General features: G+C 34.8%; 1 protein-coding gene across 3 annotated transcripts in view; it reads left to right on the top strand.

The window, feature by feature from the left end:
• Positions 1–15,693, top strand: part of SLC44A1 (solute carrier family 44 member 1) — a 216,335-nt gene that overhangs the window by 113,274 nt on the left and 87,368 nt on the right. For all 3 annotated transcript variants that reach the window (XM_069575521.1, XM_069575520.1, XM_069575522.1), the window contains exons 5-7: positions 4,759–4,849; positions 12,409–12,578; positions 14,532–14,621. In XM_069575521.1, the coding sequence (XP_069431622.1) occupies positions 4,759–4,849; positions 12,409–12,578; positions 14,532–14,621 (351 nt within the window). The remainder of the gene's footprint in view (positions 1–4,758; positions 4,850–12,408; positions 12,579–14,531; positions 14,622–15,693) is intronic.

Raw genomic sequence — 15,693 nt, 5'->3', positions numbered from 1 at the left:
GGAGGGGGTAAAGCTTGTAGTTTGTAGAAATTCTCCTCAAACTTGAACATTCTTTCAGATGCTAGTTAGGAAAGGACAGCTCAAGCAGAGGGAATAGCATGTGAAAAAGCCTGGAAGCTTGAGAAACCGCAAGAATTATAAGTAGTTTATTAATGAGCCTGGGGTTTTAGGTAGAAGCCTGCCTTAGGAGGGCCTTGAAGCCAAGGAGTTTGGAATTTGTCCTGAGAGCAGAGGTATAATAAACGAATCCTAAGTTTACAGAAATCATTCTGAAGGTTGTGTGCAGGATGGAGGTAAGAAACCCTCTGAGAGAGTAGTTTAACTGACCCAATAAGAGATCACGATGGTCTGAAATAACATAGATGTAGGACTTCCGTGGTGGCTCAGTGGTGAAGAATCCACCTGCTAATGCAGGGGACACAGGTTTGATCTGAGAAGATCCTGTGTGCTGCAGGGCAGCTGAGCCTGTGTGCACAACTGCTGAGCCTGTGCACAGCAGCCACTGACGCCTGAGCGCCCTGGAGCCCGTGCTCTGCAACAAGAGAAGCCACAGCAATGAGAAGCCCGTACGTCGCAGCGAAAAGAAAGCCTGTGTGCAGCAATGAAGACCTAATGCAGTCAAAAACAAATAACTAAATAAAATTATTTTTAAAAAATAACATAGAAAGGTCTGATTGTCAGGACTTGGTATCTTGAATCTCTTGAATAGTATGAGAAGACATAAATGGAAGATGTAGATAAAGAAGATACAGAATGACTTCCATACTTCATCTTGGGAATTTTATGAATGGTAGAGCCATTACCTAGGGTAGATTTAAAACGGGAAGAGGCAGAGCAGGTTTAGAGAGTGGGTGATGGAATCCAGTGGTCATATATGGATGCGAGAGTTGGACTGTGAAGAAAGCTGAGCGCCAAAGAATTGATGCTTTTGAACTGTGGTGTTGGAGAAGACTCTTGAGTTCCTGGGACTGCAAGAAGATCCAACCAGTCCATTCTAAAGGAGATCAGCCCTGGGTGTTCTTTGGAAGGAATGATGCTAAAGCTAAAACTCCAGTACTTTGGCCACCTCATGCAAAGAGTTGACTCATTGGAAAAGACCCTGATGCTGGGAGGGTTTGGTGGCAGGGGGAAAAGGGGATGACAGAAGATGAGATTGCTGGATGGCATCACCGACTCAATGGACGTGAGTTTGAGTGAACTTTGGGAGTGGTGATGGACAGGGAGTCCTGGCGTGCTGCGATTCATGGGGTCGCAAAGAGTCGGACATGACTGAGCAACTGAACTGAACTGAACTGATGGAAAAAAATGTTTTTCAAACGTATTATCTTTGCAGTGTCTGTGAAATATACATTTTTTTCTCAGGAGCATGTTGAATACTTGTCTGATTATGATTATTAGGAAAGACACAGAAGAAGCATTGTAGGCTGCAGATAAAGAATTCTATTGCTTAGTTTGTCAGTGATCTCCTAAAAGCCCTTGGAAATATGACTTGCCTTTTTTCATCTGTAATGTTTGGAGCATGGTGATGGAAATATATCTCTTAGTGAAGTTGTTATAAGTGATATTGAGCTAAAAAATAAATAATTAACTATTATAAGACATTTGAAATATTGTAGTAGTTAACATTCTGGGGACTATAGCAACTGTTTACCAAGATAAATGCTTATATACCCAAGTTAGGTTCCTTATATTATTCATTCTGATGGCTTTTGAATAACATTGGCTGAGTTGCATAGATTGCCTCTGATATGGTTTTGATAAGCTTCTCTTCTTTGCTTTAGACTTTTCATTACTCTAGCATGGTATTTCCCTGTTTTTTGCAGTAGAAGAAAAATATTGTCTTGCTGTTTATAACCAAACGTCTTATGTCTATACTTCTATTACAAAAAAATAAAATAAAATAGATACTACCTTAAGAGTTCACTAAAAATACATTAGCAATACACATGAAAAGAGAAACAATTGTAAAACATTGGCCATTTCTGGGTTGTTTTAATGTTCTTCATTGAGGCTTCTCTGTCCATCAGTCCTTTGAATAGGAAGCAATATAAGGTTTCTTCTGATTGTTACTACCAGCACATTGTAAAGATCTTTTTCCTTTAATCTATTTAGTACAGGATCTATTTAGTACTGGCCTCTGTCCCAGAATACCATCAGAGATAAGGCTATTATCCTTTCATTGAGCACTATCCTGGGAAAGTCTTTATAAAATTGAACTCTGTTGCACCTGCTGACCTCCTTTTTTAAAATGAAAAAAGGGTGGGGATGAAGATTATGTTCACTGAATTCAAATGGAGCAGTGTGTTTGACAGCACTGACACAATATGCTTTAGTTAGGGCCTTTCGTGTTGTGCAAATCAATTCCATCTTGGACTCTGAAAGAAGTAAGTTGACAATTCAGATCAGGAAGTTGATGGTCACATTGGGTGCTTGCCCTGCAGTTACTGGCACAGAGGCTATTTTTTCTCGAGCAATTCTGTAATAGGACTCCAACTATTTTACAATTAATCTAAAGTGTTTGCTTGCCATGGCTGTCATATTTTCTCTAAAATTGCTATAAATAGTATCTAGTGGTATTACCTTTAAACATGAAAGCCTAATTTTAGAAGTTGGATGCTTAATATTCATTTTTAACTAAGTCATTAAAATGGAAGAGAATGATAGAAAACAATTTTAGAAACTTAGTTTCCTATTGAGTCTATCTTAAGAGCTGCAGAATCTTGAAGAACAATGCCATACAACTTTCAAGTATCTCTTTAAAATTATTTTACACTGCCCAGTTACCTGAGATATTTTGATATAAAGTAGATGCTACATGTATTTATGTAAATATGCTACTAAGCTCACATATTCAAACACTTAACAGGTTGGTTTGGGGGCAGCATTACTGATGTAGTGCAGGTTTGTGGCTTTCTCAAACTCTTTAGATTGAAAGTATAAGATGTAAATTGAAAGTATAAGATGTAAATGAAATAAACCTCTCCATTTTGTTGTCCCAACAAATCTTTTTTTCTGTATTCCATTCTAGTTCCTTCTCATGTCCTCACATGATGTTTTTACAATTAATTCAGTGTTAAAATCTGCCTTCACATTATATTTTAAACATAGTCCATGTGATACAGTGTAAAATCTCATTATTGCTATAATATAAATGCAAAGCCATTCTATTTGTATTTAATAAAAAAGTATTTGCCCAAATTAGTAACCTAGTAAGAACTTCAATAATGAAATACAAACAGTTTACATGATATAATATAATTGGTCTGAGCAAAATTAGAACTAAAGCCTAAATGTCCCTAGCTAACAATGTCTTTGTACAATGAACTTTATCATAGTTGCCATATTGAAAAATTAGCATGTTGTTTGGATAAGACTTAATCAAGGATTTGGTGTACTGTATCCATCCAAATTATATATATATATATAAATGAAAGTGAAAGTCACTCAGTTGTGTTCAACTCTTTATGACCCTGTGGACTATTCTACAGGCGAAAATAATGGAGTGGGTAGCCATTCCCTTCTCCAGGAGATCTTCCTAGTCCAGGGATTGAACCCAGATCTCCCGCATTGCAGGCAGATTCTAAGCAGATACCAACTGAGCCACCAGGAAAGCCCAAGAATACTGGAGTGGGTAGCCTATCCCTTCTCCGACAGATCTTCCCAACTCAGGGATTGAACTGGGGTCTCCTATAATGCAGACAGATTCTTTAGCTGAGCTACCAGGGAAGCCCATGTATATATGTATGTATGTATTGGCCATGTAGTCAGAAAATAACCAATCTAAGACTGAATTTAAGCTGTTTTAAACTATCTGAAAACTGAGACTCTTTGATCAATTGATTGATTTGATCGGTTAGTTCAGTTTATTTACAGTTACTGTCTCATGCCTCTTACATAAGAAAAAAGTAATGTGTTATCTGAATACTATGTGCTATATGAAGTAATCTTAAATATTTAGTAGTGGAAAGCATAGGAAGGAGAGATGACATATGTAGTTGAAGAAGAGTTTTGTAGCCAAAGAGATCTAGGGTTTAATCCCAGCTTTACTGATTATTAGCTATGTCAGTTATTTACCTTATCGCTTAGCCTCTATTTTATCCTCTGTTAAGTGGGCTTAATAATGCCTGCCTAGTAAAGTTAAAGTAAATTATATAATTTATATATATGAGAGAGAAGAAGTTCACCCCACCAGTGAGTTCACAGCATGATGGGAGGAGGAAACGGGTCCTTTGCTCATCCCGACCGTTCTCTTGGGATGAGAAACCTGCATGGGGAACCGAACGAGCCTCACAAATGGGCTGGTTTCAGCCTAACCCTCAGAAGCACTAGGGCTGGCAAAAACTCTTGGTTTCTTCTGGAGAATTTTTATCATGTTAGTTTTTTCCATTGTTTGAAGACATTTCTGGACAGAGTTGGGTCAGTTACAATGAAAGTTGACTCTTTATAAAATTATATGTGTGTGTGTGTGTATTATACAGGGCCTTACATATGACACTCAATGAAGATGCTCTAGTATTTACTGTTATTACCCTAATACTGTTAATTGAACTTTGTATATAAGTTTCCAGAGAAGAGTCTGTTTCAAATGATTGAGGATTGATACTATTAGACCAAATCAAACTTTTATTAGTTCTATAATGTTTGAAAGTTGTATATGTTGAATTAATATTAACCTATAAAATAAAATTAAAATGAATTTAGAAAAGAATTTATTCAGACTCTGTTCTGCTAGCTGACATATAGCTTTTCTTTCAACAGGCTCAGCACTATGCAGCTATGACCTAAAGCCTTCTGAATATGCATCATCAAAAGCAAAAGGTCTTTGCCCCAAACTACCTGTTCCAGCGAGGTAAATTTTATTGTATTTCATTAACTTGTGACTTTTGTTTTTGTAGGTAGGTTTTAAACTGTATATGTTATGAGAAAAGAGTGACTTGATGATACCTGTTGCCCAGTTTCAGTACTTTTACAATTTTTAAAGAATAGAAATGACAACATGAATTTCACATTATTTTAAAGTACACACACACACACATACACACAGGCAAACAACATTTCTCGTTCTCAAATACTTTAAATTTCTTTGGGGGGCTCACTTTAAGAAATTTTTTTAATTAATTAATTTATTTATTTCCTGGCCACGCCTAGTGGCATGTGGGATCTTAGTTCCCCTACCAAGGATTGAACCCATGCACCCTGCAGTGGAAGGGCAGAGGCTTAACCATGGGACCACCAGGGAAGTCCCTCACTTTTTTTTTTTTCTTTTCTTTTATTTTATTATTTTTTTTAATTTTAAAATCTTTAATTCTTACAGGCGTTCCCAAACATGAAGTCCCTCACTTTTTTAATGTCATAGTATTAAAGCTGTTGATACTATAAAACTTATAACAAAATTTGGAAGTCAGGTCTCACAGTTTCAAAAGATTCTTTGAAGTTTCTTTGAAGTTGATCATCCTAACTGGTATTATTTTTAAATTACCCTTATAAATTTAAAAATATGCCAGTGATTAGTCTCCATACTTTATTTCTGGCTATATCCTGTAGGTACTTTCTCTGTAATAAGCTGTTTGTCCTAATCAACAAACATTTATTGTTAAGTACCTACTATATGTAATGAATACAAACAAAGAAATATTGTTTATTTGAAAGAATTTTAAAATTTGGGGCCATGTCACACAGATTTGGGCTTCTGGGGTTTTAGTTCCCTGACCAGGGATCAACCAAGGCCTTCAGCAATGAGAGCATGAAGTCCTAACCACTGGGATGCCGGGGAATTCCTTAGATATTTCTTTTATCTTTTCTCTTTTTTTGGACAGATCTCAGAGTAGTTTTAAGTGAGGCAAATTTTAAAATTATAAATTGATTTTTTAAAAAAGGAAATAGCTTCTCAAGCACTGTAGAATGTCTTCAGAATTAGGTATATACTATTTGGAGTATATCTGATCTTAAGAACCTTAGCATATATCACTAACCATGTATGACATGAATATTTCCCAGGGATACTGAGTCAAAACCACTTTTAATTGTATCTTAGTATATCATAGAAAGCTATTGGTTAAAATTCTTATCTATGTCTCCTTTCCTTCAACTGACTTAGGGGTATTACTTATGCTTCATTAACTTGAATTTGAAATTTTCTGTTGAAAAGTTGACAAGGACATATTAATTGATTTCCTGCTCTTTTAGTTTTGTCAAGTTGCTGTTGAAATTAAAATTTAAAGCCTACAGACATAAAAACAATGGGACTGTTTAAAAAGATACTAAATAGGAAGGACCTACAAATTATCTGCTTAGACCAATAAGTAGGGAGACTCCATTCATGAAAATGGAGAATATTAGGGAGGCTGTGACAATAAAGAAAAGAGAAAATTATCAATGTAAAAATAAGAGAAGCTCTGTTCTCTTATCTACTCAGCTGCTAATGCCTATTTTAAATGCATATTTGAGTATAGAGTCACTATTTTAAGGCATAAATATAATAGGTATGAAAAAGCCGTGGTATGAGAATGAAGTTGCCTGCTCTAGTATAATATACGTGGGTTTAGGGTAGAGGGCAGTTCATACTGCATATCCTTCTGCACCTCTGACCTCTGACTCTACCATGTTGAGGACTCCCTGTTCCTGGTTATGCTGGGTGATCCAGTCTTGGCTGCATACTCATGGATGTCTCATGTACAGCATCCTAAAAGCATTCACTAGGACAGAAAACATAGAATTAGGGGCTTGAATGTTAGAGATGGACAGGCTTGGTAGCATGGTTATCCACTAATGTCTTAGTAATCCAAGATGCAATGATAAATCTATACTGTCTGAAAACTGCTTATATAAATGTTTATACTTTATTTAAAGATCCTCATGTTTTACTTAGGAGAAGGCAATGGCACCCCACTCCAGTACTCTTGCTTGGAAAATCCCATGGGCGGAGGAACCTGGTAGGCTGCAGTCCATGGGGTCGCTAAGAGTCGGACACGACTGAGCGACTTCACTTTCACCTTCAGTTTCATGCATTGGGGAAGGAAATGGCAACCCACTCCAATGTTCTTGCCTGGAGAATCTCAGGGACGGGGGAGCCTGGTGGGCTGCCGTCTATGGGGTCGCACAGGGTCGGACATGACTGAAGTGACTTAGCAGCAGCAGCAGCAGCATGCTTAACTTATGTTAGTAGTTTACAATCTATCACTTTTGTCTGAACTCACCTTTTTGGAAAGTAAATGAGAAGAGATAATTGACAGAAGGAAGGCAAATCAAGACCTTGTACATAGTAAATCTAGTATCTGGAAAGCAAAGTCAAAGGATCAGAAAACAATAAATTTGTTTTAATAAAAAATTTAGGTCACTACCCTGTTTCACACATAGATACCAAATCTCCAAAGATGAGTAAGATCTAGTCTCTGTCCTTAAAAAGAGTAGGGACTATGATTGACTTTTTTATACGTACTAACACTTCTGACTAACACTAGGCAAACCTGTGATGCAGGCAAATGGCTCTCAGCATAAACAAGTCTGTTAAGCTCTTAGTAAACCAAGTTTCCTCATATATAAAGTGGAAATATCAATACCTGTTACATGGAATTGCTGTAAGAATTAAATAAGATACTATGTGTTAAACATACATTATTGTGCTTGGTGTTTGGGGCTGGTGCATGGGGATGACCCAGAGAGATGTTATGGGGAGGGAGGTGGGAGGGTGGTTCATGTTTGGGAACGCATGTAAGAATTAAAGATTTTAAAATTTAAAAAATAAAAAACTAAAAAAAAAAGTTTAAATTGAGAACAAGGAAGATTCTATAAAATAGTAATAATCAATGCAATCAAATGTATAGCTGCTAAAGAGAATTCTTAAAAGAGGAATAAAAAAAAAAAAACCTTCCCATCTCCTCATCTGTCCTGGGTACTCAGGAACTTTCTGCAGATGAAGGTAGTGTCTATTTTAAAGAAAAACAGTGGTAAACTAATTTGCAGTAAAACACTGCACACAATTGCCAAATGGTTACTGTTCCTAAGAGCTTTTGAATTTTACAAACCAGTGCCTAGAAAGGGCCATATTGTATCCAGATTCAGAACTCTGTTGGTGATATGCTGAACATGGTAGCCATATGGCGTTCTAGCCAGCCTATATATTTATAATGCTTAAAGTTCTGAGTATAGCTAGAGAAAACTGCAGTACTAGAAACAGAGTTCATAACTTCAGCTTATTCATCAAACAAACATTTATTTTGATACTTTCAGATGCCAGAAAGGACACTAAGTGTTGGAGAATTAACATGATACAGAACTAAGAAACTAATAGTCATGAAAAAAAATACTATATATCTATGTTTTTAAGTGAAGGATCAAGGTGAATTAACACTTACAAATCATCTATTGGGTGTCAAGCACTGTTTTAAGTTTCTTGTGTTATCTCATTGAACTCTCTCAAAACCCTGTAAGGATATTGTCCCTTATAAGAGAAAGGTTAGATAGATTGCTCGAAGTCACACAGCTAACTGTCGAGAATCAGAATTTGAATTTAAGATCTTGTAAAGTCTATATCACAGTTAGTTTGAAGTGGGGGAAAGGGAGTATAGAAATGAAAGAGGAGAGAAAAGAAAAAAAATGAAACGTGAACATCACTGCATAGTGCCATTAGATTCTTGATTACTTATTTCCTGCCTTTGCTATGCTATAGAGATATTGCCAGAACCTTTTTAAATTGTTTTATTTCTTAAAAAGAATTTAATTAGAAATCAAGTGTAATGGCTTATAACCTGGAGGTTTGAAATAGTTGTGTGAGGTGCAGACTTCCATCTTATGAAGGAAGGCATATGTTTGTCATCATACTTTGATGGAGCTCATTAACTGTGATAATCTGGACTTAAAGGCAGATAAATGGCAATATGTTTGCCAAGGTAAGATACAGTTTTCTTATAAGTGGCTAATTTAAAAAATCTTTAAAAGACTCATTATAAATTCATTTGTTCTTGTTGACTAATGTTTCAGTAATGTGAAACAGCATCAGTTAGTTCCTAATGGGATGACATTGACTTCTTAAAGATTCAATATTCTGTGGGCTTTAAAAGGTAGAAGACTTTCTATAAACAGAATTCTTTATGCTTTTCCTCTTAATTAAGAAGCACAGAGTGTGTCATTTGGGTTAGACACTAAAGTAGAAATGATCTCATGTACTAGGCTCTCCGAAGTGTAATTTTTCTGAGAGATATACAAAATCAGATAGCTCGTCTTAAATTCATTATATCACATGGGATTTAAGTGGTAAAATATAAGACAAACCATTTCAATGCCATGATTACTTATAATTTTTCAATAGTAAAGCAATTCAAGTATTAAAAACTTGTGACTGGTCAAGTTGTTTTTGTTTGGGAAAGAGTTGAATTGAGAATAAAGAATGACAAAGGAATCTAATACTTATTATTTTGAAGCTAAGTATTTAATTTCATTTTTGCTGTTGCGTCCAAATGTTATCTTCTCTTTTGTTTGCCTTCTATTTCTTTTATTCTGTAACACTAGATTTACCTGTTATTCCTTACCACAAGAACAGACTTTGACCATTTTGACCATCAGATAGACAATGTAGTTAATCAGCTTGTGCTATTTTTATACCTTTAATTTTAGAGCTGTCAGATTTTTTTTTTAACTGACATAGATTGAATTATAAGGCAACAAACTGTTGTTACTTTACTCCACTTCTTTGAAGGATACTTATAAAAGTATTCTTTCTAATTGACCAAGTGTTTATATACAGTATACAAATGACTTGAAAGGGTAAGTTCAGAGCTGATATCACTCAGCTTTTCCCCTTAAATAAAAATGAAGGCTTAGAATTTTAAGACTATAATTCTTCCCTTTTCAAATCAGCTATCCTCGTTTTAAGTTTGAAAAGCAGAAAAAAGCTAAAGCTACTGGGCATCCTGCTTATATTAATTTAGAATCATTGACTTGTGAGTAACATGATGATGAAGGTGATGTGAAAAGACTTACAGAGATCTTACTCCTACCCTTTCAGCTGACAGATGGAGGAACAGAAAAGCAGAAAGACATAGTGACCTGCAGCTATATAATATTAGGAGAATCACCCAGGGCTTCTAAACCCAAGTCCAGTTTCCTTTGTCACAGGTTCCACTCCCTTTTGGAGACGATGTGTATTTCTATCTGAGTATAAAAAATATATCAACATCCTGTTAGGATATGGAAGATTTAGGAGGAGCCACTTCTTGGTGGAGTGTGAGGTTTATGGGCACATGACAGGATAAAGGAAAATGGGAGTAAGACCAAGAAAATTGGTGGAAATTACAAACAGAACATCAGTGTTCTTAGGTGGATGTATTTTATGTTCAAGGTTGGAGGCAGGTGAGTTAAACAGAGTTGACATCAGAGATTTTAGGATAATAAATAAAGCAGATGAAGATGTAGACATTCATAGACCAGAGAGGACTTTAGTTTTGAAGGATAGAGAACCAGGCTTAAAATATGGTTAGAAGTCCTTAGACAGGGACATTAACCTGGCAAGGACAGTATCAGGAAAAAAGCAGTTGTAGGTCACAACACAGTTGTTAGTTTAAAGGTTTCTGTCCCAGGTTAGTCTCCACTGAGCAAGAACTTGTTAATGTTTTTTGATTCTTATAGTATTTCTAACTAAATCTATTTTATCTAAAAGCAATCTATAACTTAATATATTTTCAAATCATTAATGAAACAACTTTTGATCAAAAAATGGTGACTTACCTGTAATTCAAGCATTATCAGAATACTCTGGCTTTCTGCAGTTTGTGTCAAAATATCAAGTCTTTGGCATTATCTTTCACCAACACCATTTGGAGGTATATACAAATACACCCACATTTGTATTTGGAAGCAGTTTTAAAAAATAAGCATGCCTATCATTGTCATTTTTGGATATATTTTACTCTAAAGCATAAGTAAGATAAGGCTAGATCTTTAAAATTACATTATTTTATTGCTCCGTAAAGCTTAACAGCATGGAAGATGTTTATTCTTACTCCCAATGGTGCTCATGTACCAATATTGAAGGAAAATCAATATATAGTTCACTTATATTCTTACTTCAAAAGATACATTCTTACTGTTTTTTGAGGAAGGAAACAAAAACAGTGTTTTGCTTCAGGTCATACAAAGTTGCTTTGCTGAGATTAGAGACTTTTGGAATTTGGTGCTCAACCATGTAATCTGTTCACCAATTTAACCAAAATACAGTACCAGTCAAGAATGAGAACACACTTACATCAGTCCAGTCAAAAAAGTTATATTAGAACCATGACTGAAAGTCCTATACATAATTCTGAAAATGCGGGATTCATGTTAGTAATGACTAAATTTTAACTTAATGCACGTGTAAATATGTGTTGTACATAGGGACACATGTGGGCTCTTTTAGAATTCGAACAAATCATAACTGAGGGCATGTTCATAGAGCTTTGCTTAAAATCTCTCATTAATTAAATGCACACATGCTTTCAGAAGCTAAAATAGAACCATGTTATAACAAACTATACTTCTACCGTGCTTAATACATAGCTATGTTCCTTCACAAGTAAGAGCTGCAGTCAGTATAAACCTGATATAGTTGATTCATTTTTGGACACAAATAATCTCCTAATAATAATAACATATAAAAAGAAAAGAAAATAGTCCATAATCCCATGAATATAACAAAGCAGAGATTTTTCTTTAGAGTTTTTCCCCTGTTCTCATTCTTAGATCTTTAATAGAGAAATGTAATCATCACATTAGATATGTTTTTCATTTTTTTCCCTTGTATTGTTATAAGTTCTTCCATATGCTAGCATTCATAGTTATTGTTTCAAACAGCTGCATATTCTGCTGTATGTTGATGTCTTGGTATGACTACTTTGTATGAGTTATTAAACTGGTGCCTCAAATACCTTTTTTAATCTAAGGTTTTGTATGTTGTTCTGATAGAGCAAATATTCTATTAACGGTGGCACATTTCAAGCAAAAGTATATGCTTTTTTATTTTTAAATAGCTTATGGCAAAAATTAATTTTGAGTTCAATAAAGTATATGTTTGTAAGTTTTGTCATCTGCCCCTTGATTGATAGATGTGTAGGCCGAGGAGGTTAAGTGTTTGGTTTTGTTTTTGGTAGTTGTGTATGTGTGTATATGTGTGTGTGTTTCTTTTCAGAAGGGGAGGGTAATGTCTTCTGTTGGAATATGCACTCCACCCTCTTTGATAAGCTTGTGGTAAGATTTGCATCACGCCCCATGACAGTCATCTTCATAGCATTAAGCTCACAGCTCTTAGCTCCCATATGATGTGTGGAGGGTGGAGTGTATTGCAGTCATATTCACCTTTCATTTGTGTGTTTGATGTGGCATTTATATTAAGTAGGAGTAATTTTTTTTCTGATTTTTTTTTTCTTGTGTCACCAGTGCACCTATTCCATTCTTCCATCGCTGTGCTCCTGTGAACATTTCCTGCTATGCCAAGTTTGCAGAGGCCCTGATCACCTTTGTCAGTGACAATAGTGTCTTACACAGGCTGATTAGTGGAGTAATGACCAGCAAAGAAATTATATTGGGACTTTGCTTGTTATCACTAGGTAATTGTTTTTCTCATTATTAGCTATTACATAGTATTACAGTAGAAGACTGTTCTTTTAACCAAAATATGAATACTGCTGGGGATACTTGTAAATTGTTTAACTTCCCGTAGCCAAAATAATTGTTTCAGATTATATATAGTTATAAGTATACACATATTTTTAAAGGAATATATATATATATATATCTGAAACTCATTTCCCTTCTTTTTCTCTCATTGGAGAAAGCTGGTATATTCCCAAACTTTGGTTACTAAGTCTATAATAACGTTTAGTATGATAATAGGAGGCTTCTTTTAATGAGTCAGCACCCCTTTGTTTTTACTTATGATTCCAAAAGGCTTACTTGCTTATAAAAAGAGGTTATATATTCTCATATATTTCCATCAAAACCCATAAATTTCTGATAGGTTACATTTGGATTATACAGTTTTTTCATTGATACAATTAATGTTACTGTATTGCTGGAAAAATTAGGAACTCTCCACTTGTTAGCCAGTGAGGTTTTTGGTCAATAAATAGGTAATAAAATAAATAAATAAATGTGATTTTCAAGTTATAAATTCCCTATATTATCCTAGAACTGTATGTAGCCATATCAGAATTTATATAGACTTTTTTATATGGAAGAAGTGAACTGTAGTAGGAACCAAAGAACTATTTCGTTATATATGTAAAATGAGTGTTTATGCCTGTTAACACCAATTATAGTCATTGAGAAGACTAGCTGTATTTCTGTCTTGTCATTAGAGAGTATTTTCTTTTTGCTTAGGTAGTACTTGACTCAGTTGAAATAATGCTGTCCATATGAAAAGCTATTTCTGTGATATTTGAAACGCTCCCATCTGTTTTTGGTTCCTGTACATTTATTGCAAATGTGAGTACCTCAATAACATTACCTAGTCACAGATCCCAAACATTTAGTTGGCTTTGCAAATGGCCCAAGAAAACTTGACTATTAGTCCAGCCTTATGTAAAAATTATTTGATTTCTGAAATAGTTGAATACTTGAACCAAGAAAAAAAAAAATCCAAACCTAGAAATGTAGTGCTGATAATGTTGTTAAGTCATTGGAATTCCATTTTTTATTAGAATAGTTTTCTTTTTGAGGTTTAAGATCCTTATTCATTTGTTTGTGAAACAAGACTTTAAATAATTAGAGATAAATTATGATTTCAGAAATTAATTTCGCTATGCAAGGGTTAAATCCTCTCAGTTTTTTGTTTTGAGATTTTTTCACTCAAGATTTTGCCACATTGGGGTGGGTATAGGAGTTGGCTAAATAACTCAACTAAGCTTTGCTCCTTTTTGAAGAGCTTCTCAATCAAGACTCCTGACCCCAGTTGAGAAGTAAGGTCAGGAATTTTGACTTCAGTAGTTTTCAGGGTATTATTCTATAGAGTCAGACCACATCTTGGAGTTTTAGAGGAGAAAAAAACAGAAAAAGATAATATACCATCTGACTTGTTGGCCAAAACAAACATCCGAGAAGTTGGTCCTGAAACGCATAGATGGCACAAGGAAGTGTAGCATTTAATTTAACTGATCTCTGTCTGTGTTTGGTAATTTTCTGGTCACGAACATGGCATGTCATTCTCTGCACTTTATGTGTTGCCATCTCTGTTTGCATGCGAGTTCTGATGTCTTCCCGTGGTGAATCCATAACAGTTCTGTGCTGTCTTTGAATCACCATATGCATTTGCATGTATTCTGTTCTGTCGTTTATCAACCCACAGTTAAGTGCTTTTGGTTTTAAGTGATGCTGTTCAAGTGACACAAGTACTCAAGTCCAAATACAAAAGCAGCCAATTTCCATTCTTACCAAAATTGGGGTCATGAACTTGTCAATAGCAACAAATTATTTTCCCTAGGAGAAAACAATTGAAAGAGTTTCTCTTTGTATTTTCTAATGTTTTCAAATGATATTCTGTGTGTCCTTTATCTTCCCTACAGTTCTGTCCATGATTTTGATGGTGGTAATCAGGTATATATCGAGAATACTTGTGTGGATCTTAACATTTCTGCTCATCCTGGGTTCACTTGGTAAGCTACTTTTTCCTTTGCCACCCCTGATGTCATCTGTTTTATGTTTTCCTTAAATTTATGCTTCCTTATTTTGTTTTCCCTATCTCTCTTTGCTGTATGAATTATGTTTTCTCTGGTTATTTTCACCCTTGCTTTGGATAGTATACATTTTATTTTTACTTCTGCAGTTAGTAACCTATACATTTTCAGAAAATATTCTTCAGTCTAGAATTCTATGATTTTTAAAGGCCGAAAGGAAGCAGTATTTGTTGAGTCCTTCTCCCCTTAAATTTAGCATAAACTTTTCTACCTTTCTAATTCTATTTCTTTCTGCCCATTTGTACTTTTTGTCTCTTATTAAATAATTTGAGTGTTCATGTTCAGGTTATTATTAAAGTTAAAATATTATTTGTTGTATTTTTTTAAAGACTTTTGCTTACCTTTGCCTTAAGAGTCTCCTTACTTGGTTTTAGCGATAGCTGCTGGTCCTGTTTTTATTTTTTATTAGAGTATAGTCAATTTACAATGTGTTGGTTTCAGGTGTACAGCAGAGGGATTCAGTTATTCTGCTATTTTTATAAAAGTCCGTTTTTGAGTTCTTAATCTCAATTCATATTTGTTCTGACTAGAATCTGAGTTCAGTAATTTATTCATGAAGGACTTGTGGGTCGTATATATTCTGAATTCTTGGTTATCTAAGATTGCCTTTGTCATCATATGTGAATGTAAAATTGTTGCACATAAAATTCTTGAGGTACAATATGTTGCTTTATATCTATACTTTATTTCAGAGAACTTTGACATCAGTCTAAGTTTGTTCCTTTGCCCATAACCTGCCTGACTTACCAGATGTTTATGTAATTTCTAACTTACAACTTAAAATTTTTGTCTAGTTCAGAATCTTAACTAAGTTTGCCTATGATCTCTTTTGGGAGGATCTTTTTTAACTTTGAAAAGTTTTCTTTATTTCTGTGTTTGATTATTGTTTCTATTCTAGTGGTTTTTGACTTAAGATTCTTGTTATTCTCCAGTCATCTACCAAATTAGCATTTTTAGTCCTTTTGTTGTTTTCTTTACATTCAGGAAGAAC

Source organism: Ovis canadensis, chromosome 2 (assembly GCF_042477335.2).
Source record: "Ovis canadensis isolate MfBH-ARS-UI-01 breed Bighorn chromosome 2, ARS-UI_OviCan_v2, whole genome shotgun sequence".
NCBI classification, from domain to species: domain Eukaryota; kingdom Metazoa; phylum Chordata; class Mammalia; order Artiodactyla; family Bovidae; genus Ovis; species Ovis canadensis.
This window is presented reverse-complemented; position numbering and strand designations above follow the sequence as displayed.